We start from the raw sequence: 27982 nt of genomic DNA on the forward strand, positions 1-27982 counted from the left end.
TTGGCGTGAGGGGGGGGCTAGATGCCCTCCAATACCTTTCGACTTTTAAAAAGAGCACTAGAACTTTGAATTTTCAATCGAATGAGTCTGTTTTGAAGTTTCTACGACAACGCCTTCTATAAAAGCCTTATATGCCCCCAGGGCATAACTTAAAACCCTTGCCCTTAGGGTTGTGGGGGAGTGTCCTCCTCAAATACCTATTTTCTATCTGAAAATCAACTACGTTCAACAAAATGGCCATCTCACAATTTTGATTGGATGTGTTTGGGGGAATGATTGGCGTGAGGGGGGGGGGTTAGTTGCCCTCCAATCACTTTCGACTATTAAAAAGAGCACTAAAACTCTCAATTTCTAATCAAATGAGCCCCTTTTGAAGTCTCTACGACGGCCCCTTCTATATGAAGTGCCCTGCTTTAAAGAAAAAAAAATAATAAACTGTACATTGCCAACATTGATCTTATATGCCCTCAAGGCATAACTTGAAACCCTTGCCCTGTGGGTTGTGGGGGAGTGTCCTCCTCAAAAAGTTTTTTTCTATCTGGAAATCAATTACGCTGAACATAATGGCTATCTCAAAATTTTGATTGGATGTGTTTGGGGGAATGACGGGCGTGGGGGGGGGGCGACCGGCCCTCAAATAACTTTTTAAAATTAAAAAGGGAACTAACAATTCCTATTATCAATCGGATAAATCCTTTTCGAAGGTTCTATAAAGACTCCTTTAATACAAGGAGCCCTGGTTTGGAGAAAAAAAAACAAAAAAAAAACAACACATTGTGCCCATATCGTTCTTTACTTAGGCAGCGCTAGCGCGCTGCCTATGTCATACCCGAAAAGAGTCGTAAACTTTTAAAGGAAGTAAAAAGCAACCTGATGGCCATTTACGCTGCAAAATTCTTTGAGAAACTACTAGAAGTCTCCTTTTCTACCCATCAAACGTACTGCAATACCACTAACTAAGCAAAAAGCGATATAGCTTCCTCACATTACTTACTTTTGTGCCCTTTTTAAGAGTCGAAAGTAATTGGAGAGCAGCAATTCCCTCTCCCAAGCCCTTTTTAGCCACCAAACACTTCAACACCGAAACATATCCATTCACAATTTTGAGACAACTATTTTGTTACAAATAGTCAGTTCCAATAAATATGCATCCAGGGACAACATGATCCCCACGGTCCCTAAAGTCAGGACCGTAAATTATCCAACTTGTTCAATATTTACATATAAACTTCTAATAAAAAGGGAGGATGCGTGATCCTGGGTGGCAGAAACGGCTAAGGGTATTAGTTGAAACTTTCAAAGAATGTTAAGAGGAATTTCGAATTAATACAAAAGACACTAAGTACATCCAGGTTATTAAAATAGCATATCTGCAGTATGTTGAGGGGGGTGTTAAGCTATACCAAGTACCCCAGTATAGGACACTTAGTAAAGAAAGACCTCTTTTTATTTTTATTCCAATCTTTTGTATAGAAGGAGTCTTGAAGAAAGTTAGCCGAAGACTCATCGAGTAGGAAATTGAAAGTTCTAGTGCCGGTTTTAATCACCAAAATTGATTGGAATAAAATTGTTCACAGAACAGATTTTTTAAATATGTTTCGTACTATATGACGTCATAGGATCAAGCCAATTTTCCTAGTAAATTTCTCTTTACTGAGTTCGGAGTCATACCATCAAATCCTTTACATATGTTATGAATGAATAAACTCATCTGAACAACCAACGCTGCTATTCATGACAAAAAGCTAACAATAAGTGCGATATCAAATCACTGTCAAAGCCTATTAGAACTCTGAAAAGATGAACTAACGCTGGATAGAAAGAAAAAACATACCAGCATGAAAAAAAAGCGACATCATGGTTGAGGCATCCTCCGCATTCAAGTAAAGAACGAACTTAGGCCCATAGAAAGCAAGAAATTAAAAAAGTAATAAAGTTAAATTACCATTCGAAGCTGATTCAAGATGTTTACTATTATTTCGATTAATCTTAATCGTGAGAGTTTATTGCCCGAACAATTTATAAGGAATTTCAAAAATAAACTGGAACCCTCTGGAAAATGATGTCGGGTCGAAATGAAAACTGCACCATTTGAATTTCCATAAACGAGGACCCCATATAGGAAAGTAACAGTATCCTATTCTGAGCAACAAGGAAACTAACTTTTTTGCATGGAAAACAGTGATATGTCTCCTTTTTTATTTATCTCCTTCTTCTTCTTTGCTCCCCTTTTTGGGAGTGTTTCTCCCTTCATTAAAAATCAAACCAATTTTCTCAGGCTCGTAGCTTTTGATGGGTCACTTTAAACTTAAACAATTTATATATTTTGAAAAGGCGTAAAAAGCAAATTTGTTGATGTATTAGTTGGTATCAAAAATTACTATTTTGGAGCCTTGGTTACACTTAATCTTGGGTGCCCCATTAGGGGCAACCTTGTAAGGAACGTACCAAGGCCATAGTAACTGAAATAAAAAAAAACACGGTTTAAGCATGTAACCAAAAAAAAAATTTCAAGCGAGGATGAATTGCCGCTTGAAGCTAATTCTGGAATGATAACTATTATGTTGATTAGTCTTAATCATAAAACTTCGTTGCAAAAACACGTTCATTGGCATTTTGGAAAATAGCCCATAATGGTGTCGGATCAAAACGAAAACTGCACCATGGAAATCACCATACCCACAACCCCAATCTAGAAGAACGAAAACTGAAAACCCAATAGTTCAATATTCAGCAAACAATTGAAGTTTTTATCTGCACTCTCTCAAAGGCGCCGAGGATAATATATCCGTTATAATCTTTGTGTGATTAGGACTTTAAGATTATACCTGACTTCAAGACACCTAGGTATTAGGAATGGGTGTAGATAGGACAGAATTATTTTTGGAAGAAAATAGCATATTTGTAACCGCTAAAAGAGGTTAAAGAAACCCTAAAACGGCTACCAGGGTGTCATTAATGTTACCGTAATGTTGAAGTTGATGTCAAGAAAATCAACATTTCTCCATTAGTTTCTCATTTTCGATTTTTACAAATTTGTCTCAACCAAAGTATATTCCTGTATAAAAAGTTAGTTGCAGTAAAACTTTTATATTTGTAATGTCGTGACCATGCCACGGCTTGGGCTTTCTTTTCTGACAAAAAGGCTGTGTTGCATTTTGAAAAGATAATTTCAGTTGGACACACACCAAAGATTTCAAAATCTAGAAGATACCTAAATATAGGCGGACATAATTACTTTCTAGTACAGATTTAAATATTGTTGTCAGTTTTTACTCCTGATATTACACGTTTCATTAAATCAAATATAGTCTAAAACAACATTATTTCAGTGCACAGTTAAGTCTACTAGAATTTACGTTCTATAAATAAGATGATAGCTTATTTGTTCCTTTACCAATCACACTTTTCAAAATCCTTTTCTAAAGAATGGAAATCCCCACATTAATTGAAAAATAAATCTACTTACACCATCACTCCACTTCCCAATCATTTCCCCATTCCATTCTCCTTTTCTAGATTCCCCATTCCATTCTCCTTTTCAATTTCCCATTTCCCATTCCGTTCCATTTCCATTCCCCATTCCATTCTCCTTTTCAAATCCTTTTCTAAATAATGGAAATCCCCAAATTAATTGAAAAATAAATCTACTTACGCAATCACTCCACTTCCCAATCATTTCCCCATTCCATTCTCCTTGAATGTTCAAAAAAGGCTTTTTCTCTCCTTGTTGAAAAAGGTTTTTTACCTTTTGTGTCCTTTACCAATCACACTTTTCAAAATCCTTTTCTAAATAATGGAAATCCCCAAATTAATTAAAAAATAAATCTACTTACACCGTCACTCCACTTCCCAATCATTTCCCCATTCCATTCTCCTTGAATGTTCAAAAAAGGCTTTTTCTCTCCTTGTTGAAAAAGGTCGCAAACAATACGGTGTTTTTTGCCACCATAAAAAGGCTTGGTCAGAAATTCAACAATTGCTGAATATCCAGTTTTGGTACACACGATTTCGACTCGACCACCCAACTCGATCCAGGGAACAGTTAAAATTGACCTAACAAGAAAATTTATTCAAGCTGGACAAAGTGGAAAACGTGAGGGAAAACAAAGTGGTTCTTCAGAAACCCAAAGAGCAAACAAGAGAAAGACAAATGAATAGGCTGAAATAACCCTTGAAACACGGGATATTTTTAACCGTGAACAAATATATGGTCAAGGCTAATTACCGGAACATTCGTGGATTTAACTCCCGTCAAGATCTATTTTCAAACGATTCCTCCTTACATATAAAGAAGAGGAAGTAAAAACTTAAAAAACATACATAAAACTTAGTAAAAGTAAAAACTTAAAACATACATAGATCAGGTTAGCACAGTAGAAAATAAAATAAAAACACAACCATTTCCACCAGATATTTTGGGTGTATATCTAAAAAATATGAAAAACATATTTGAATGAAAAACATAGAATGAAAAACATATGGAATGAAAGAATGAAAAACATAGCACGAAAGAATCAAAAACATAGAGCAACGATGACTTGCAAGATAGTTTTCAAAAAATATGCTGGGCAATTTCCAAACAAAACTATGATAAACATTAGAAAAAAAAGGTCTTTTTTTGATCAACTTCTCTTACTCAGTGAATTAAACAACCTAGGGACGTTTTAAATAACAGCTATTGGGAGGGGGAGGAGTGAGATATCCCAGGTTAGGCCGTGGTAGGACTATAAAGATAACCCAAATTCTTTGAGAATTTCTATGACGGTGGTTGAACTTTATTTGGTTTAATTGTTTTTCTAGATCATTTCTAGATAAAACATTTTTGCATTATTTGGAATCCATAGTGAATTATTGAAGCTATTCCTTGGTGTGTAATAGACCATGGAAAAAAATGCGAGTATGATTACGGGCAGAGAATGCAGGGTTTAAACTTTGGGTAAAGTTTTTTTTCCGGAGGGGAATTTATCGGCGAATTTTATCCATATCGTATCGGTACGATACCGATATATCGGTACCTGATCCCAAAAATCCATATTGGTCAGGCTCTACTTTCAACTATGCTTAACAAAATGAATATCTCGAAATTTTCATTAGATGTCTTTGGGGAAATAAGGGGCGTGGGTTGCTTGACCTTCAATCACGCTTGACTCTTAAAAAGAGCACTGGAGCTTTTAATTTCCAATCCAATGAGCCCCCTCCAAAGTCTCTACGACAACCTCTCCCATACAAAGTTTCTTAGTGGTAAATATATATATATATATATATATATATATATATATATATATATATATATATATATATATATATATATATATATATATATATATATATATATATACATATAAATATATATAAGAGGGTTGTTTTTTAAGTAAGTACCGTTTTGGAATTAAAAAAAGACGTGCAAAGATATCGCAATAATTTTATTTTTACATGAAAGCCTGTACCTTAATTTACTTTTTTACATAATTTCTGTGAATATTGAGGCACTTGTCATAACGTGGCACCAGTTTTTGAATACCCTCCTCATAGAATTCTCCCGCCTGACTTGTTAACCACTGTATCACAACTGTTTTGACTTCGTTATCGTCTTGAAGACGCTGACCACCCAGGTGTTTCTTCAAGTGCAGGAACAAATGGTAGTCGCTGGGCGCCAGATCAGGGCTGTATGGAGGATGATCTAGAGCTTCCCATTTAAAAGATTTGATCTTTGGTCCGATTAGCCACATGTGGATGGGCATTGTCATGCAGAAAAATGATGCGCTTACTCAACTTGCCACGTCTTTTGTTCTGGATTGCACGATACAGATTGTTCAGTGTCTCAAAATAAGACGCTGCATTGATTGTCTTATTACGAGGCAGAAACTCCACTAGCAATACTCCTTTTTTGTCCCAAAAAACTGTGCACATGATTTTCCGGGCAGAAATTGTTTGCTTAAATTTCACTTTTTTGGGTGATGATGAATGTCGCCAATCCATGGATTGCTGTTTTGATTCTGGTGTGACGTAGGCCCCCCATGTTTCGTCACCAGCAACAATTTGGTCTAAAAAATTTTCACCTTCATTGTGGTACTGCTCAAGAAAAGTTAATGCATTGCCTAAACGTTGGGTTTTGTGCAAATCCGTCAACATTTTTGGAACTCAACGTGAACACAATTTCCGGTAATTCAAGTTCTCAGTCACAATGCGATACAAAACACTACGAGAATATTGAGGAAACCAGTTGCACATTGATGAAATTGTAAAGCGTCTGTTTTCTCTCACTTTTTCTTCCACTTTTTGCACCAAATCTTCGTTAAAGACTGGAGGAAACCCACTCCATTGATCACCATGCAAATTTGTGCGACCTTCTTTAAATACTCTTACCCATTCCTTACCACTCCATTACTCGTAATATTTTGTCCGTAGATTTCACAGATTTCACAATGAATACAGTTCGGTTTTACACATTTAGCACTAAGATCGTATAACCGCCCGTACTTCACAATCGGCGGGACTCACGATTGTCGGAGGCATCTTAAACACTCAGTAAACAACGTATACAATTAAGAATCACAATGCAATGGCGTCAGTGCGTAGACAAGAGATGTAGGTAACCAGCGCGCATGCGCAGAACGACAACCGTAGCGCTGTGGCGGTGGAATCGCAAAACGGTACTTACTTAACAAACATGCCTCGTATATATAGATATATATATATATATATATATATATATATATATATATATATATATATATATATATATATATATATATATATATAAATATATAGAGCCCACCTATTGCGCTGCCTATGATAGGTCGTTCTTGCAACCCTTTCCTAGAATGGCACAGGCGATAAGGGGTTAAGATCAAGAACTGGTACATACTATCAAAAGCCAGTTTTTTTTTTATCAACTTAAAAAAGAATAAAAATATAAGCACGATTTAATTGAAGCACGCCAGAACTAACTTGAAAGAATTCCACCACATACACAAGGATTCTAGCCTCAAAGATATTGTATACAATTTTATTACAATGGTGAGAAGCCTAGTGGTTCTGCACGGAACTATGCTTGTTGAATACACTGCAATAGATCGTGAACTGCCTCCCCCCTAAAAAAAACTTGCGAAGTATTGATTTATTCAATTTTTTATTTAGTCTATATCTCGAATGGGATGGCCCTACATTATTTTGTTAGACATTTGCATTAATTAATTATAACCTAACTAGAATCCTGAATAATGATGTACGGGAATGCCCTCATTTAAGCAAAAGTTTGTTGCAAAATCTGTGAAAAGCAAGACTTTTTTTTATATTTTTCTCCCATTATTAAAGTTACTCATTTTTAGTTCCTTTCCTATATCTATATATTTTGTTTTGTCGGACCTTGACTATCGCTCGGCCGGAAGACAAGTTTGGAATTCAGCAGCTATAGGCATTCAATTTGACTTAACAACTATCTTTGGCAATATTATTAAGGTGGTGATCAAGATTTGGAAAAGAAATGAAGCATATTGTACAAAGTGAAATAATACACACAAAATTCTGTTTATTAGGAGAAGACAGAAAAATGGAAAGAACTACTTCCCCCACTGATCCTAGCATGCTACTGCGGCAGCTGCTTTAATGGTTGGTAAGATCAGCAATTTTATCTACTTGGGTTCACTCATAGACATTATTAGAGAATGCAGTCATGATATGAAATCCCACAGAAAAATCTCCGTAGACCCCTCCAGAAAAGGAGAGATCGACACAAAAAAACGCCTTTTGTGAATCTTTCATCTAATCATCCTTCTTTATATCTTCAAAGCTTGGTCCATAATACTTCTGGAATTCATGGTCTGAACTACTTTAACCAGATATAGGCCCATATAAGCGATATGCATGGAATGAGTCTTAATAGCTAAGTGCCGGCTTAAACAATAAAAAAGCTACAATTATAGTAATTCGATGTTGACATTATCATCCAACGCCAAAACCATTTTGTTTCAGCCACGCTCTTCATAAACCTACCGATCCTTTTGTCTCAAAGGCACTTTAATATATACCACTCCTCGGCTAAATGGTACACATTAGACATCGGATGAAATCGTGACTGAAATCTGTTAAGACCAACCTTGAGGCTATTGGTGGGTTCCAACGTCACGGCCAATAACATGATCTTTTTAGCTGGAGATCATCATTCTTTTGATCCATGGACAAACCAAAAGGATCACCATCATATACCCTTGCTCAAACAAAGAGTTGCTCCTCACCGTGTGACCAAGACAAAATACCAGTAGCTTTATATTCCAGCCCCAAGATTCACTTAAATGATGGCGTACCCTTATATGATTGCCTCTTCATCTTATCCAGAGGAATCACCTTCTTGTACTTCACGGCAGGGCTACCAGCCCTTCAGATCTTCCCATGGATCTTAAGATTTAAGCGCTGATTTTGGATATATATACATTACACTCTTCTCAAAAATGATCACAAAAACGTTAATATTATTTAGCAATTGCGATTTTTTTTAACTTTGAGATTTTTGGCAAGTGGATCTGTGTATATTGTTAAATTCTCAATTGCATAAGAAATTTCAGGCAGACTAATCAGCCACTGAAAATAACTCGATTATTTTGTGTCTTAAGATCAAGTCTTAAGACACAAAATCCGAATCTAAATATCTTTGAGAAGAATTCCTTCAACTGAAAGAGAGAAAATCTTTAAGAGACAGAGAGAAAGTTGTAGAGAGAAAGAAAGAAAGTGTGTTAATTTGAGACTTGACAGCATCTTGGAAGATATAGAAGACAAATTGACAAGATGACGAATGACAAGATTCCTGAAAGGCCCAGCCCAACCCTCAATCTATGAAGTTTGGTCACACTCGGAACTGAAACAGTGCATTTCTGAGCCCAACCTCCATATCCAACGTAGAATTCCAGATTTTGGACCGACCTTTCCAGAATTAATTTTAAGAGAAACGAAGTTTTTCTTTGAAACTTAAGATTAATGTAAAAAACTCGAAACGGACGAAAATATTGCTTGGCAGTTTGAAGAAAATATATCGACAAAACTAGCTCAAATAAACTGACATTACGAATATACGTGAATATATATACGTGTACTTACGAGCATACGTGGAGTTCTAACAACTAGTTTATTACAGAAAAAAAAAACGGACCGAACCCCCCCCCCCAAAAAAAAAAAGAAAACAACAACAACAAGGTTTTCTCTTAGGAGCAAAATATTCAATGAACAGCATGCAGAAAATAAAAGATTAATTTATAAATCTCTCACCAGCCATGATGTCATTAAATTTTAGTATTTACTTATTCATTGAAAAACCCGTCAAATTATCACAAAACTAGACGGAGCACTAAAGAAAAAAGAAGAAGAGAAATAAACTACAAGAACTAAACTGACACAGAAAAGGACGAAGGGATCCAAAAATGCTAATTGAAAAAAAATTACAAATAAAACCACTAAATCAGCAGAGTCGGACAAATAAACTTTTCCATTGTGCTTGGCTATCCAGATCCGAGAGTAATGGTAGGAGCACAGGGAGTCCATTTTCCAATTAGATAGGACGATATCTGATTTTGAATAGTTGAATGGGAGTCTACCTTTCAGCTCCTAGGATTTCAAAAATTTCGGTTATACGATGAAAAATTCGGCTAAGATTCAGGATAACGTCCGCATAACATAACGAAGACAAAATCAGCGAAAATGGACGCAAATCTTTAGCTTCAAGCACACAATTTCAAAAAACTAAGGAAAAGATAACTGCTTCTTGACGGGGTCCTTTCTTGGCTAGAATAAGTCGAAGTGCATGGAATGGGGAACAAACCTTTTCTAGGAGATAGCCTCAGTCGGTCCAAAATCTGGAAAACTGATTTCAGAGAGTGCGAATGACAGCTATAATGAAACAACATTTACCAGCCATCAGAAGCATCGCTGTACGAATTAGAGACCCGAATGGGCGTCTAATGTCAGATCCAGACAAGGCTAGGCTCTCCCCAGAAGATCCGGCATCAATCAAGACATTAGCAACGACGGTTAAGATTTAGGCACATCGCATCCCTTGCTTGAAGCCGAAATTTTAGGAAGAAGTGTAGCATACTTTTCGAGTTCCTCTATAAACATTAACTCTAAGAGCTTACACAGAGATGTAGCTACAGTTATCGAGCGGAATGATTTGCACTGATTTGCACATTTTTCCTTTTTTAGAAGTGGGATGTCAGATCTCCGATTCAGAAAGAAAAAGGTGCAATCTCCTGAGTAAAATTCATCCGTATAAGCAGAGAAACACGCTGTGAAAAATTCACCTCCATGTTTCAGATGAATCGCATTGATTTGATCAACACCAGATGAGCCATTCCATTTTCGTTTACGGATGGCATCTTGGGCAGAACAGGTGGCACCAATTAAATCTTCGCGAGGATGAGAAGACAGAAAATGATCTAAGGCTGCCTCGTAAAATTGCTCGATGAAGGGGTTGGGGGCAGAGAACTCCAATTCTTAAATAATAAGCATATCATCCATCTTCTCGGATGTCAGCTGAGGAAGGGCATGAAGAGGTAGTTGTCGAACGAGAGACAAACCTAAAGACTATTTTTCGATCTTGTGTAGGACGGACAGACTGGCGATCGATTAGATTTTTCCGATGCCAAGCTAGGATCTTGGAAAATTTCCGCTTTGTAAAAGTCCGTATGCTACTCACGAGGCCAGAGTTTAGACGTCCACATTCTTTCCACATTGAAAACCAAAGTCTTCTTTGACTGCATGAAGTATCGAGATCTGTGTTTAACGACCATCCAGGAATGAGCCCTTTACAGAGTTGTTGCAAAAGAACAGCATGAGTTACAGCAAAACAGAGGGCAAGGCAAATTTTTGAGCAGCACAAATGTAGACACATGTTTCCAGGCCTGAGAGCTTTTGGGGGATTAGCACAATGTATTCACTGTATGATTAATTATTATGAATAAATCTTATCTTATAGATAAATAAGAACCTCTTTTTGAGGTGATTCTGAACTGACTTCTAAAGAAAATGGAAAGAGACCGCTAATTCTATTCCGAATTGAATCTACCGGCGCAATAAATAGGGCTTGATCGAATTTTGACCCGTCACAACTGTTTCGAGGTACTGAGGAAGTAATAGGTGCACTTTGATAACCAAAAGGTGGCAAAGCGACTGAGCAGGTTAGGGGGAGACGATCAGAAAACTAATAATCAAACTCAACCTTTACTCTATCAGCTTGCAAATCTGGCGATACTGCAACGTGATCCAAATTGGAAGGTAACGAGAAAGTACGAACATGCGTAAAATCAGACGTTTATCAAAAACACTCAAGAAATCTCTAAATTTACCCTTAATTAGCATTGAACGTGGTGAGACTTTGGCTGAGACAAATTATAGCTAATGTTGCCAGCTAAAAGGCGAGGTAAACCTAAAGCCGAATTTTATCTATACAAAAACCAAGATTTACGCATGATAACGCAAATAAAAGCTCTAATTGACTATTATTACAGGCCGTAGGTAGATACAGACTTATGTGTGGCACTAGCACTGGTTTTTAAAGACACCATAACAGAGGCGTCACAAAGGAGTATTATTTAGCCCCCCTCCCCCCTGAAAAAAAATAAATAAACACCTTCTTCATGCTTTGTGGTTAGAAACAGCTACAAAAATTTTTTTTTGAGTATTTGAGTCCCTCCCAAAATTAAATTCTAGATAAGGACCACGCCAGCTATTAATATATTATGAATAAATATACAGAATATACTGTATATTTACAATATTCCGAGTAAAGGTGTAATATTCTACAATATTCTAAATATAAGAATACCTATAATATTCTGAACTAAGGTTTTTCATTACCTGCCATAAGCACTGGGGAATGTAATTGTATATTCTTCATCAAAATCTAAAACACTGATTACTCCTTCACCAATATTGACCACACATACTGATAGTCCTAAAAACTTGGATTTTGTCCAAATGTGTCCGTTAAAGGATATTCTCTTTTCGGGATTCTCAGCATAAAATCCAGACACTAAAATGAAAATTGCAATAATGAACGCCACCTTAACCGCATCCCACTATAAAAAAAAAGAGTTTCCAACATAACGACCTTCTTTTAACCACATTTTTCACAAGTTCTACAATGTGAAAAATAGTAAGAACTAATTTAGTAAAAAACAAAACCCAAAATATATAAAATGGTTAGCCATTGAGCTCTAGGGCTGTGATTCCCAACATGGGGTACAGGGCGAACTGGTGGGGCGTGGTAATATTTTGGTGGGTCAGGTTAGGTTAGGCACCCTTGAGCTGGCTATAAGACACCCTTTTGTACAATGTATAAATACTATCATGTGTTTTTGCTCTTTAAATACAGATGAATGTTATGTCATTTACATGTTGTTGTTTTTTTTTTCATAACTAAGGCTCTAAAGCACAGTTAGCCGAAGGGTGCACGTCCTGAAGGGTGCACCCACCAAATTATTGCCAAGACCCACTAGTAGGGCCTGCGCCCCAAGTTAGGAATCACGGCTCTGAAGCCTTAATTTTGAAAAAAAAAAATTATTTGAAAGATGTCACATTCATATGCACTTAAAGAGTAAAAAAGATGCAAGATAACACTGCAATGATGTAATGTACTGTATAAAAGGTATTGTATACAGACACTAATTTTCATTAGCATAAAATATGGCCTTGTGGGCGACTGGAAAAAAGATACCAAGTTAATAGGCTTCTAAGCATCCTTCAGGCGAATATACATAAACTTTTGAGTAACAAAATTTAAATATTACAAGGGGGCATCAGGATTTTAAAATACGTAGCTGGAGCCTAGCCCAAAATCGGTTGAGAAACCACTGCTCTAGGGAGACTATGTGGCTAAAATATGCAGTGATTTCTTTCACAAAATAACGGAGAGAAAAAATAAAACAAATTTAAAAAAAAGCTAACATGAACAAACCACAAAGGGTTATATAGTTATTGTAAATCAACCAGGCCTAGCAACTAAGCCTACTGAGCCAAAATTATATTCACAAGAGAGTATGAAAAAACAATCGAAAAATGTAAATTTAGCTCAAACCATCCAAAAGGGGGAAAAAGATCTGATACGGAGAGCAAATACCAACCATACATGACATAACACATTTTCTGAATATTATTTTTTAAAGTTTGAGTGTCAACAAAACTTTGGACACTATTCAGAATTTTCGACCAATATTTGGGCACCCAAGTTTTATGTTCTAATGAGGATAAGCAACTCAAAACCCTTTTATTTTTGATAGAGGACAAATAAAATCGATCCTTTATGTTTTTGAAAAATTTAGAGTGACTGGACATAAAAGTAAGAACACATAAATAACGTATTAGAGAAATACCTTAAATAGACTTATGATGCTAGATTTTCCTCGGAGGCTTGAGCAATATTCTAACCCTTCGCCTAAGTTAGCAGTCAAGTGCTTTTAAAGTTGCCCAGCTACAAATACGAGACTAGAATTGAGCTAATCAAGCTTAGAAACCGTTCGATATAAACTATGTGGAAATCGGAAGGCATTCGTGATGCATGTATGATAAACACTGTGTTACAATAACAAGAAGTTATGGGAAATGAGGAAATTTCTGAGGATTTTATATTAGAATAAAACGATAGAGACTAGAATTAAACATTAGACATTATTATAGATATTAAAAAGGATAGATATTAGAATTAAACATGAGCAAAGATTTCGACTATGTGACGAATAGCTGTTCTCAGTGAAATCCATAGAAAATACTTAACTCAGGCAGAATCTCTTCAATAAAATAGAGGTTATTTTATAAACCGGAGGGACAATATATATATATATATATATTACGGGGGTGTAAATGTAGGTGCTACTTCTCAACGGATATTATAACGGATATTATAAAGTCGACGGATATTATATCTCAACAGATATTATAAACTCGCCTAATCTTTCTTTCCGTTTCCCTAACCGGGTTAAGGGAATAACCAAAAGCAGACTGAGAAAATGTAACTCACTTTTATTGACCAAAGGGTCAGACTAGCACAAAATTTGATCTCCTAACTAACTCACTTAAATTTTGATTTGTATAAACTATTCTATGACTTTTCTTTAACTAACTATAAGACATAAAAAGACAAAAAATCAAATCACCTCTCTTGCGGGCCAGTGGAAACGCCAGCCAATACCAAGCATGACCATCTAAAACTCAACTTGGCAATATCCAGAAAGAAAGTCGATAAAAAAAAGAACAGAGCGTCCTCAACGCCCCGCTCTTTACGCTAAAATTTGACTTTTTCTCACAACACTAATTTTTAAAAGAATACAAATTTTAGCGTAAAGAGCTGGGCGTTGAAGGAAGGGACAGCCCCTTTCATATACGGAATAATTTCTGTTCGTTTTAAGTTTTAATGTCGCTCCTTACTTTCAGTAAAAAAAAACTTGTTTTTTTTTATTTAATTTCTGAACGTTTTCGAATTAATGCAGGTTTTCATTTTGGCTCACCGTATATGAATAATTAAAACGAAATTTTAACATTAGTCTTAATTTTATTTTAACTAATAATAACCTTATAATAGCCTAAGTTTGATTTTTGTTCCATTTATTTACGAATGCCTCCAGAATCGCCAAGGCTGTTTAATTAGAATAAAAACCTCTTTTAAAAGTTAAAAAAAAAACTTTAGCGTAAGAGTGAGCTATTTAGGAGAGGCAACCCCCCTCATACACGTAGTAATTTTTGTTCGTTTAAAGTTTTAACGTTGCTTTTAACTTTCAGTTGAAAAAACTTGTTTTTTTTTATTTAATACTTCCCAATAACCGATACTATATGTAAACAATGGGCAAAGTTCAGAACTTTCAGCCCTTTCCCCCGGAACTATGGGGGATCTCAAAGACATATTTATTAGATTTTCGACTATGCTGAACAAAATGGCAATCTCAAAATTTTGACCAGGTGACTTCGGGAAAAAAATGAGCGGGGGAGGGGGCCTAGTTGCCCTCCTATTTTTTTGGTCACTTAAAAAAGGCACTAGAACTTTTAATTTCCGTTCGAATAAACCCTCTCACGATATTTCAGGACCACTGGATCGATACGATCACCCATGGGAAAAAAAAGAAGAAATTGTCACGAATCCGTGATCTTTCTTCTGGCCAAAAATAGCAAATGCCGCATTTTTGCAGATAGGAGCTTGAAACTTCTACAGTAGCATTTTCTAATACGTTGAATCTAGTGGTTTGATTTTCATTAAGATTCTATTACTTTTAGGGGGTTTCCCCCTTTTTTCGAAATTAACACAAATTTTTTCAGGCTCGTAACTTTTGATGGGTAAAAGTAAACTTGATGAAACTTATATATTTTAAATCAGTATAAAAATCCGATTCTTTTGATTTATCTACTGGTATCAAAATTCCGTTTTTTAAAGTTTCGGTTACTATTCAGCCGGGTCGCTCCTTACTTACAGTTCATTACCACGAACTGCTTGATGTAGTATTAGTATGTTGTTTGGAGCTAATAAACCGAGTTTGCCAGAAATATTACTTTCCATCAATGCAGACTGACTTTTCAAATTACGTTTCTTTTTTGCATTGAAATTTCTCGTCTACTATTTCTCAATTCTTCAGTCAAGCAAAACAAACCATCATCAAATGAGAAATAAACACTAGTGGTTGCTATCTCAGACTGAATTTTTCTCTTGTAGTTTCTTTTCCCAACTCTTTTTCTCTTTTAGTTCTCTTTACTTTCGCCTCTAGGACTCAACATGGTGATCACTTTTAACAGCGTAAAAGTCCAAGCTAACATGCTTGGACTGGAAGCAAAAAGGGAGGAGACAAAAGGTACAAAAATCCAACACCCATAGTCGACACTGCGGGCCACTACTATGAGTAAACAATCAGTCCTTAGTTAGCTTTGATCAACACTCATTGTAGTTTTAAATATTTAAGTTTTTCTAGAGAAGCTTTGTCTTTTCCCTTGCACAATTTGTTTATACAAACGGTTATTACTAATAGGCTTTTTGTAGCATTGCAGTGATTGGAGCTACCCGTTAAATAATACATCACGAGACGGAAAACGATGAAGAATATATAATTAAAACTATGTATGAGACCATCAGGGAGGGGTGGGGTTATATTGTGAGAAACACAAATATGATACTCGAAAAAAAACAACAGAAAATAAGGGATCTAATGGTATTGCTTACATTTTTTTACGATGCTTACTTCTGAGGAGCACCTAATCTAGAACAGTACCAAAGAGACCAAAGTATAAATATATAAGAACAGTAGCGAATAGTCCTATACTCTCCATTGAAGATTTTTGAAACACATCTAAAACCACACAATCTAAACCACTCTTCATGACCCCACCTTCGCGCATGGGCAATGACAAATATTCAGTGCATCACGACGAGAAACTATTGCTCTGACGGTCTGGGAGCTTCCCAAACAGCGCGCTGGTTGGAGAAACTTTTCACTATTGTTCCTATATATATTTATATTGTGAAAGAGACTTAGCGTCTTTCCTCCAAGAAAGTTCAGCTGAGATAGAAAAAGTATTACCAGATGCCACCGCGGCCATGAAAGTGGGAATGCAACCAAAGCACTACTTTCCAACTGAGATTTCGTTAAATGTGAAGTTTTTAAGAATAAATCCCCGTTAAAAAAAATATGGTGGCCTTGAGAGTCCCATGTGATGCACCAAGGAAAATCATGCAAATGGCGACGCAAATGTGCCCCATATGCCAAAACTGGACTGAAACAGTTACTTCAGAGTTTTATTTCACTGAAATTTATTTATCTATTTTAATAGAAAGTGTGCCCAACGTGCAATTTTCAAAAATAAATAGCCTTAAAAAATATGGTGGCCATGAGGATCCAATGAACAGTCACCTATAAAAAATAAATGGCACCGGAGATATGACCCACATGAACTGAAACTGAAATAGTTCTTCATATTTTTATTTCAATAAAATGAGAATTTACTAACCAGGGGGATGATGAGATACTTGCTCAGCGATGAAGGACAATTGTTGCTTGGAACACCAAGGCACTGGTCCGTCTTTAGCGGGCTCTGATTTGTCTACATTCTATAAAAAAAAAGGTAAATCAAAAAATAAACTAATGACATAAGAGGCACCATTGGACATGTTTATATAGAGCTTTTTCACCATATTTTAACTTTTAATCATTAGCATGCTTAATCATGTTCCAGTTTGGCTGCACCAAATAAGCGTTATCGCTTAGCGATACCAAATAAGCATTATAGCGTTATCGCAATAATCTTGCAGAAAAGAGAGGGAGAAAAAAAAAATGCCTTTAAACATAACTTAAATTTTAATCATTAGCATGCTTAATCATGTTACAGTTTGGCTGCACCAAATAAGCGTTATCGCTTAGCGATACCAAATAAGCATTATAGCGTTATCGCAATAATCTTGCAGAAAAGAGAGGGAGAAAAAAAATGCCTTTCACCATAACTTAACTTTTAATCATTAGCATGCTTAATCATGTTCCAGTTTGGCTGCACCAAATAAGCGTTATCGCTTAGCGATACCAAATAAGCATTATAGCGTTATCGCAATAATCTTGCAGAAAAGAGAGGGAGAAAAAAAATGCCTTTCACCATAACTTAACTTTTAATCATTAGCATGCTTAATCATGTTACAGTTTGGCTGCACCAAATAAGCGTTATCGCTTAGCGATACCAAATAATCATTATAGCGTTATCGCAATAATCTTGCAGAAAAGAGAGGGAGAAAAAAAAATGCCTTTCACCATAACTTAAATTTTAATCATTAGCATGATTAATAAAGTTCCAATTTGGCTGCATCATATTAACATTAAAAGGATTCACGTTACAATAAAATAATCTTAAAGAAGAAAAAAAAATATTCGCTTAAGGTTTTTGTACTGTGATCCGTGTTTGTGCAAAGGAACTTCTACAGTAACAAATAATATATTTTGGAGGACACAAAAACTTCGATGTATTTTGAGAAGGAAATAATATATGAAAACAAACAGATGGTCCTATTCAATAAGGGAAAAAAGAAAAATCTCACAGAGCACCTTTGTCATAGCCAAATTAAACAAAACACAAAATTTGACAAAATCAGCTTTAATTAATGTTGGTCTTGTCAATCGCACAATGCACAATAATGCACAGTGAACGACTTTTCTGTGCTTTCGTTGTTTTTTATGATATATTAATGAAAACATTAGTAAAATTTGCACCCAAATCAACATCGGGATTTGCCAGACTGAGTCAGGAAATATAGTCCTGTACTCATAGTTTTGGTTTAGAAGTACATAAATAACACCAATAATATTATAGCAATTGATATGATAACAGTTCAAATCAGATTTGTGCAAGACATGGGAGGCCTTTGGATCCCTCCCACCGCCCTCCCCACCCAAAAAAATTTCTTATTTTCGAGCATTTACTTTAAATTCCATATAATTTTGTAAGCTTGTTGAAATAAAACTGTAAGGTAACAGAAAATTATAAGCTAAGATTGTCACAATTACAAGATACTTAAGCTCACCTGCGATACTGATTTCCAGGCATCAATTGGACAATTAAACCATATTTGAAGAGAGTGATCACCATCAGGAGGACACAGTAAAGGATCAGTCAATACAAAAAAAAAAAAAATCACATATACCCCCTCCCTAGATTTTGAAAAATGCATTTTGCCTCACCCCCCTAAATTTTGGGAAATACTGCTAATGTGATTGAGCAATTGATGCCTAGGAATCCATAACAGCAGGTGAGGTCAAACACGATCGTTTAATGATGTCCAACGATCAGGAGGCTTAAGAAATTACCTAGCATTGTTAGATATCAATTGGGTGGCAGAAAAAAGCTTGTAGGTCAGGACACTTTAAAGTTGATTAGGTTTGAAATTGTTCAGTGATTATAAATGTCATGCAAGCTCAGTTGTATAGTTACAACAAACCGCTCCAAAAAATTCCAGTTTTATTGTATAAAATTCACCTCGTTGTAGGAGAATTTTTTTTTTTCCATGCTGTCATATTTCGTATTTAATGATCCATGCGGTTTTCACTATTCTTGAGGATATTCATCCGAAGCCTCCGAGTAAAGTCTTTTTCAGCGTTTACAGACCAGTAAGCTTTGTGCTGTAGCGTTGTTAGTTGTTTTGTCTTTGTCTAGGCCTAGTTTTATGAGCTCGTCTCTCCAAGCGCCTAGTCAAATATATACATGTATTTGTGAACAATAAATAAATGATTGAATGAAGGTGAAAACGAACCCAAACTTGTTTGCACTAGTTGAGAAATTTCTCCATTTAAAAACAATAAAAGAATATATACTTAATTTTACAGTAACTTAGTCTATAGCTAATTTAAAAAAATATATAATAATTTCTCGTATGGCAGCACAGTTGATTGATGCTCAGCACAGTAACACGTAACACGAGGTTCGATTCCAGCTGCCACAAAGCTGAACAGCAGGCTTGCTCCCTTTCCTTGTAACAAAGACCTAGCAACAGAAAAGCTGACTTAACACCCTATGTGCCATTAATGGCTCTGGAAGATCTTACCCTATGGTTATTTTTAACGTCAACAAACATAATTAAAATTTTCCGGTGATTGTGAAAATATAACCCTACATCTCAACATGGCAATCGTTTGCCTGCATTAGGCGCTCAAATTCCAGTAGTTTAGAAAAATAATATTTTTTATAATATTTTATAATATACAATATAATATAATAAATTATATTTTATAAATTAGAATTCAGTTTGAATTAATTCCTGATACCACACAAGCACAACAAAACATAGAAGAACGAAGAAAAAAGGTTATAAATAACAGCAAGTGGCAAAAGGAAAAAAAAAATGCAACTATTTCGGTCGAGATCTCTGCTCAATGGCTCTCAGGGTGGAAACAGGAACAAAAATTCAGAAAGAAACACCACAACAATATAAAAGAAATATCTTAAAAAGAAACACAGAAAGTAAATTAAAAAGGGACCCTTACTAAAAGGCAACTTAATAGAAAAACTGGTATTGAATGGGAATTTCAATTGGGGGTTAATTTTTGGAATAAAAAAAAAACCTCAATTTTAGCGTTCGTTGTTTTTTCTTACTCAGTTTTATTTCCACCGTACTTGAAAAATCCTTTTTGTTTCAGTATTTTTAAGGCTTGCCTTTCTTTATTGTCCTGTGGACTTCTCGTTGTGAATGGGCTGTAGTTCACTTCTTACTAGGTTGCAGCTACTACTGCAGTCAAGATTTTTTTTTTATTTATTACAAATTACTAAAAATAAGAGCAGGGCTACCATCTCCTACAACACCTCAAATGTTTGAGTCATTTGCTCTTTAGCGAAAACCATACATATTTAGACAAAAACCTAACTCACGCCTCCAGACTCCTCGATAAAAAAAAAAAAAAAAAAATCAAAACCAAAAATAAGAGCAAAAAAAAAAAAACACAAATAAGAGCCAAAACTAAAATCAACATTCTGTGTCTTCTTCTCTTTTTTTTTTTTTTAAAATTGCTCTTACTACTTTTTTTCTTTCAGTCAGACAATAAATATTGGATATGGAATTTTCAAGGTAAAATTTTGAAAAGGTTCCCCCTCAGCCTGTTCATTCAGTTTTCTTGGAGACCACGCCAACCGTCTCTCTTAAGTGCAGAAAATGTGAAGGAAATCAAGAAAAGTTTGAAGAGATATAGTTCGCAATTAGAAGCCAAGGATAGAATGCGAATGCCCAAGGCTTCCAAGGTAATTTCCCTTCTTTGGTGTTTCTAATCTTATACAATTTCCATGTTAATGTTTGGGTCGCTTTTATTACAAATTTCTGAGTTTCACCAGTCTCCTTCCTCCCCCAAATTTATTCTGGAAAATTTCCCTCCTCCATTTACAAAAATTATTTTTTTTTCGTGTGGCTGAAGAGGCTACTGCTGACAGATCGTGTTGCATAATGTCGTTGATATCGCTGACACCAGTAACTTCTCTAGCCAACCTGTAGAAATAAAACAAAAGTAAGTGAAATGACTGAATGAGAAGGTTTTGATGACTTCAAGCGGTATGTACGTAAGGATATGTGGTCTTCAGTCCTTCCTCATCCAGTCCCCTAACCAGAAGCTAAAGGTTTTGCACATTTCTTCAATTACTTGCAATATTTTACATGTAGCTTAACGTGTTTTTCTATTCGTTTTAAGTCTTGACGTGGAGAAGTTTTCAGTTGAAAACTTGTTTTTTTATTTAATTTCTGATCGGTTTTTAAAAATAATGCTGGGAAATTCGGTGCCCCCTCCATAGCAATGTCCCTTTCCCCATAAAAATTTCCTCTATGGAAATATATTTTTTTACAATTCTTTTTTAAATAATAAAAAAAAATCGTGTGGCTGAAGAGGCTGCTGTTGACAGACCGTGTGTACGGTCGTGTACCCCTCGTGGGGACATCCTCTCGTGTACTGTCAATTATCTCGTGTTCGTAATTATCCCCTCGTGTACGGTCAATTCGGCGATAGTCAAGATTTTTTTTCCATTCTTAATTCTGCAGTAACGGTGGTTGATTGAAGGCCCCGACCGAAATATTTGCATTTTCCTCTATTTCTGAATGAAAACGTAATTATTTCCAGTCTTCCTAGAAGATTAAAAAAAATGATAGAAAAGGACTCCTGTAAATAAGTATCTACAAAGTATTACAATGTCCAATTTTCACCAGCATATATATGGGAAGGTTTTTTTTAATTATTAAAAGACAATTCGCCAAATATACATGCAAATTTTTTAATTCTGATTTTAACAAGAAGTAAATTAAGGATTAACCCTGGTGATCAAACGTTTTCATCACACGAGGCGAGACCCTGCCGTCAAAGCGAAATTCAGCTACTTTCAGAACCTATATTTAAGCTCAGTTTTTACTTCCTATTGTGGAACTAGTTGCTATCCTGAATCTCAGAATCAACTTATCTGCATACGATAAGAAATCAAAAATCAACCACAAACCGAATCAGACACGTATGATTTAATTTTTTTTTGGGGGGGGGGGGAGGAGATGAGGTTCAATTAAAAAAAACGATTTAGCTGAAAAATATAGATATTCATTGGGGATACAATCCAAATTTTGTGGTATTCGATGACACCCAAACCAAAGCTATAAAAATACAAAATAGAAAATTGTTCGACATTGCACAGACGTGCAATGATTGCTACTGCAAATGCACATAGCCAAATATTCCAAGGAGGAGCATAAAGTTTCTCAAGTTCGTAAGATCAGATAGATAAATATTAGTTTTACGTGGTCAAGCAAACCCCATAGCTCACGACGTGACTGGCTTCTCCTGTGTATAGATATCTAGTCCCCTTGCATCCACACAGATATTTACCAAATCTGGAACGTCCCACCAACATTGAAAAGTCTCCCCAAGAATAGGATTGTATGGCTTCTTAGCAACTTCAGATCGACGTCCAGCATGAAACGCAGATAAATACCACCGGACAACTTGAATCATTCTTTCACGGGGGCTCTTGAAGTCAGCAATCCTAAGATTTAAAAAAGGGGGTAAAAAGCACATTGCAACTTAAAATGAATTTTAGAAACCAAACTGCAGTAAAATCACTGTTCTTTGCAGAGCTGAGCTGCAGAGCTGCAGTTCTTTGCACTGTCTGTATTCTGATGAAAAGTTGTGACATAATTTCATGAATCGAAAAATAAAGAAAATCGAAAATAAAGAAAGGACTTTCCTTGTTGTTCAAGATGGAGGACTGTGATTCTCCTACATGGGGGTTTATGAATCAGCTTCAAGTAGCAAGTCTTCTTCACGTGACAGTTGTTGTTTTTTTCAAAATGCGTTTTAAAATTTCTGTGCTAGAGTTTGTTCTTTGCCAGGTTGCGTCTGAGGCTGCAACTACGATTTTCAACACGTAAAAAAGGACCCAAGTGGGGAAAGGAGTCACCTGAAGTGAAATGGTTAAAATCATGGTGTTATTCCGTGTCAGGTTCTTCCTCTTTTTCGATTTTTTCTTTTTCAACAGCAATTTATTGCATGCAAGTAACTTATCTCCATGATGAATTCTATATTATTTCCACTAAATTTCAAGATTTGAGATTGAACCTAAGCTATTTAATTATGCCGCAAACAAAGAATAAGACAGAATAAGAATAGACAGAATAAGACAGAAAGAATAAGACGCTTACATAAAATTTTCTTTATTTACTGTAGTCATTCCTAAGGCTCAGGCTCAACGAAAGGCTAACATAAGTAAGGAATTGAATAAAAGCAAATTTTAAAACTGTTATGTTAGTTAAATATTGAAATATCAATTTACGACCACAAGATACTAAAGTGTTACCTCTAGAATAAAATACAAAAAAGAAGCACAAATGCTCACAGCAGAAGCACAACAAGAAGCAACTTTATTAGCAATTTTTACACCCTTTAAAAAAGTAAATTGAACAAGCAGCGACTGCAAGCATTTTTTTAGTTGAAGATCTATGACGTTATTTTTCGTTCATTGTTTTACTTTGCGGACCAGCTTTTAATCTTTTTCTTTTACTACTTTCTTGTACATTAGACTGGGCACGAGAGGCAATAAAGAAATATCAACAAAACAATAGAAAATCATAGGTGCATGCTGATTGGTGGGACTGAAGTGTTGGCACACAGATTATGACATCACTACGAAATCCTTTTTTTACCAACACTTTTCATTCTCTATATTAAACTCTGCATTACTTCAAATTCAGAAGCGCCATAACTACTTCAGTCTTCAAAAGTTTCCACTACTACTAATCAATCTGTTTTTAGCTGTTAAATAAAAAAAAAAACAAAGGACAAGAAGCAATATTGTTAATTTAAGGTTGTCAGTATACACTAATGAATTGTAGATACATTAAGCATGTGCATATTCAAAATTTGTAAAATGAATAAGCGGCAAGCAAATTCTCTTGGGACTGACAGTAGGAGTTTCAATTCTCCTGAAACTGACAGTTCGGATTCTCCTGAGACTGACAGTAACAGTTCAGTAACAGTGACTGACAGTGACACAAGCAATTCTGGTGACTCTACCGATAGTGAAAGTTCGTTTTTTTCTTCGAATTCAAGCGACAATTCAGATTCAGAGCATGAAGTGGAGGCTAGTGTCCCTTCTCCAAGAAAATTAATTGAAAAGAAATTGTCCGAAAAGGAAACTAAAACTATTGAAACAATCAAAATTACAGAAGGGCAAGTTAGGGAAAGCCTTGAATGTTCTGTCTGTTTGGAAGACTATAAGCTGAGAGAAAATGTCAAAAAACTTTCATGTTCCCATTTGTTTCATAAAGAATGTGTTATTCCTTGGCTGAAATTGCATGGTACATGCCCAGTCTGTCGTGAATCATTTTCTGAAGGAACACGTCATCGATTTCAAGTTCTTGAAAATTTTCGTCGCTTTGTTCGATATCTTCGAAGTCACATCTGGTAGGAGGAGTTACAACATTCGTCCTAGCCGAGTCGTCCCACAACAGGTCGTCCTAGCCGAAAGAAGGCCGTCCTAGCCGAACTCTTTGCTTCATTGTACCTGCAGCTGTTGGCTTGGGTTTGCCTGCAGCTTTTGGCTTCTTGTCTGCAGCTGTTTACTTTATTGTACCTGCAGCTGTTGGCTTAGTTGTACCTACAGCAGATGGGATGTTGTACCTGCAGCTGTTGGCTTAGTTGTAACTACAGTAGATGGGATGTTGTACCTGCAGCTGTTGACTTAGTTGTACCTGCAGCTATTGGCTTAGCTATACCTTCAGCTGTTGGCTTAGTTGTACCTCCAATTGTTGGCTTAGTTGTCTGCAGCTGTTTGCTTTATTGTACCTGCAGTTGTTAGCTTAGCTATACCTGCAGCTGTTGACTAAGTTGTACTTACAGCTCTTGGCTTCGTTGTACTTACAGCTTTTGGCTTAGTTGTACCTGCAGCTGTTACTTAGCTGTACCTTCAGCTAATGCCTTAGTTGTCTGTAGCTGTTTGCTTTATTGTACCTGCAGCGGTTAGTCTAATTGTACCTGCAGCGGTTGGTCTGATTGTACCTGCAGCTGATGGCTTAGTCGTACCTGCAGCTGTTGGCCTAATTGCCTGCAGGTGTTTGCTTTATTGTACCAAATTACTGTTCGATATCTTCGACGTCACCAATTTGTTAGGAAGAAGGAGAACATTATATGGACATGAAAGGTCATCGTAGCCAAGTAAAGGTCGTCCTAGCCAAGTGGAGGTCGTCCTAGCCAAGTGGAGGTCGTCCTAGCCGAGAGGAGGTCGTCCTTACCAAGTGGAGGTCGTCCTAGCCAAGTGGAGGTCGTCCTAGCCGAGTGGAGGCCGTTCTAGCCGAGTGGAGGTGGTCCTAGCCGAATGAAGGTCGTCCTAGCCGATTAAAGGTCACCCCTGCCGAGTGGAGGTTATCCTAGCCAAGTGGAGGTCGTCCTATCCGAGTGGAGGTCGTCCTAGCCGAGTAAAGGTCGCCCTATCCGAGTAAAGCCGTCCTAGCCGACTGGAGGCCGTTCTAGCCAAGTAAAGATCGTCAAAGATTACAGTCTAGCCGAGTAGAGGTCATCCTAGCCAAGTGGAGGCCCTCCTAGCTGAGTGGAGGCCGTCCTAGCCGGGTGAAGGTCGTCCTACCCGACTAATGATCGTCCTAACCGAGTGGAGGTCGTCGTCCTACCCGAGTTAAGGTAGCCCTAGCGGACTAAAGATTGTCCTAGCTGATTGGAGGTCGACGTCCTGGTCGAGTGGAAATCGTCCTAGCCGAGTTCGAGGTCGCTCTGGATGAGTAAAGGTAGTTCTAGCCGAGTAAAGGTCGTCCTAGCCGAGTGGAGGTAGTCAAGTGAACATCGTCCTAACCAAGTGGTTGGCGCTCTTGATAAGGAATCCTTTGTCCGAAGGGGGGTGTTCTTTTCCTGGCGTGGCCAGTTACTTGGTTTGGGATGGGGGTCAGTGGCATGACTCTGTAAGCTAAGCCAGAGTCGACCTAGCTCTAAATGGGTACCTGGAGAAATCTAGGGACGTAAACAGGAGAAGGGTGCGCGAAAAAGCACAGGATGGCTGGCCCCCAACTCCCCATTGAACTTCCTGACTGAAGGGCCAAGAACAATCAATATGTTTTTAGCAGTTAAATAATAAAAATTGAAAACTAGAAATGATTTTGTCAATTTGAGGTTGTCAACATACACTGATGAACTGTAGGTGGATATTCAATATTTGTAAATGAATAAGCAACAAGCAAATCCTCTTGAGACTGTCACTTGAAATTTGGATTCTTCTGAAACTGACAGTAACAGTTCAGTAACACTGACTTATATTGACGCAAGCAATTGTAGTGATCCTATCAACAGTGAAAGTTTTTTTTTTTTTTCTGCGACATCATGCGACAGTTCCGATTCATATTCAGAGCATGAAGTGGAAGCTAGAGTCCATTGTGCAATAAAATTAATCAAAAAGAAATTGTCAAAAAAATCTTGAAACAGTCAATATCACAGAAGAGCCAGTTAGGGTAAGCCTAAACTAACTGTTTGACAATGTTGTGTTTGTTTTGAAGACTATAAGCTTCAAGAAATTGTGAAAAAACTTTCATGCTCCCATTCATTTAATAAAGAATGCATTATTCCTAGGCTAAAATTGCATAGTACATACAATACCGTATCCAGGGAGGAGGTAGGGGGTTTGAACATCCCCCCAAAATGTTTGTCTGACTCTTAAAAACGTAACAAAAATGGAAGTTTTTGAGTTTTTTTGGGTACCCCCCCCCACCCGAAAAAATCCTTGTACAACCCCCCCCCCCCAAAAAAAAACAATCCTGGATACGACCCTGAGTACATATCCAGTCTGTCGTGGGTAATTTTCTGAAGGAATGAGTCATTGGTTTCAATTTCCTGATAATTTTCGACTTCGTCGAAAAGGATCGTCGCTTTGTTCGATATCTTCGGCTTCACCTATTTGTTCGGAGGGACAACATTATACGGACTTGTCAAACTCACGGTTTGCATCAGAGGTTGCAATTTGTAATAGGAACTTAAGATACCGGGAATTATCTTCTTATCTGTTCTAGAGAAGGTTTGTGGGTATCAAATTGACTGACTAGGGTTCCCCAGAACGTCCTAGCTGAGTGATTGGCGTGCTGCGTTAGGAATCCTTTATCAGAATGGCGGGTGTTCAATTCCTGGTTTGGCCAGTTATTTTTTTTGGGACGAGGTCAGTGGCGTGACTCTGTAAGCTCAGCCATAATTGACTCTAATCGCTCTAGATCTAGAGCTCTAATTGGGTACCTGGAGAAATCCAGGAAAAGTAAGCAGGAAAGGGGTGTGAAAAGCACAAGATGGCTGGCCACCCGCCTCCCATTAACTTCCTAAATAAAAGGTCTTGAAACGGAGATCAGCAGCGTAGGTTTGAACTTTAAGGGTCTAGTGCCGTTTCCTTTACCTATACCTTTTTATCCATGATAAATTGGGTAGTAATAGCTGACAGAGGTAAAAACAAGAGTTAAAGTACGACCACAAAATCTTTTGTAAAAAAAAATAAAAATAAAAAAAATATCGTTTTTTGGCAATTGTTGTCCGACATAAACTGAGCAAGTACGAGGTTCCATTAGAGAATTAGTGGAATTTTCAACGGTACTGAATAAAATGGCTATCTTCAAATTTTGATCGTAGGATTTTCGGAAAAAGAAGCGTGGAAGGGTTCATTAACGGTTCATGGCATTAAATTGAAATTTCATCAAATATAGCAATTTAGTTGGCAGATAGATGTTGGACAAGAGAATGGGAAACTATTAAGACTTGAAACTCTAAGCTCCATGAAAAAAAAAATCAAGGAAGCCATCTAGCAACAACTAGACTAAACAATACCGTCCTTTGTATAACTCTAAATAATGACTACCTGTGTAGCAATATTCCACCTACTATATCTTAAAAACTATCAATTATCAAAGCTTAGCTAAAAACTATTTGCAACACTGGGCCCTACCACCAAATTACCCACAAATATATTTGTCAATACTATGTCTGCTCTCCAT

General features: G+C 36.6%; 1 protein-coding gene across 1 annotated transcript in view; it reads right to left on the reverse strand.

Moving 5' to 3' along the window:
• The window catches only part of LOC148946718 (oxysterol-binding protein-related protein 9), a 159889-nt gene that overhangs the window by 24551 nt on the left and 107356 nt on the right, over positions 1 to 27982 (reverse strand). Inside the window, exons 9-12 of the mRNA XM_089096347.1 lie at positions 22344 to 22500; positions 16972 to 17071; positions 11848 to 12022; positions 3837 to 4056 (exon numbers count right to left, since the gene is read on the reverse strand). Of these exons, the coding sequence (XP_088952473.1) occupies positions 3837 to 4056; positions 11848 to 12022; positions 16972 to 17071; positions 22344 to 22500 (652 nt within the window). The remainder of the gene's footprint in view (positions 1 to 3836; positions 4057 to 11847; positions 12023 to 16971; positions 17072 to 22343; positions 22501 to 27982) is intronic.

The sequence above is a fragment of the Artemia sp. Qi Xiang Cuo genome, chromosome 11 (assembly GCF_049724085.1).
Source record: "Artemia sp. Qi Xiang Cuo chromosome 11, ASM4972408v1, whole genome shotgun sequence".
In the NCBI taxonomy this organism is placed as follows: domain Eukaryota; kingdom Metazoa; phylum Arthropoda; class Branchiopoda; order Anostraca; family Artemiidae; genus Artemia; species Artemia sp. Qi Xiang Cuo.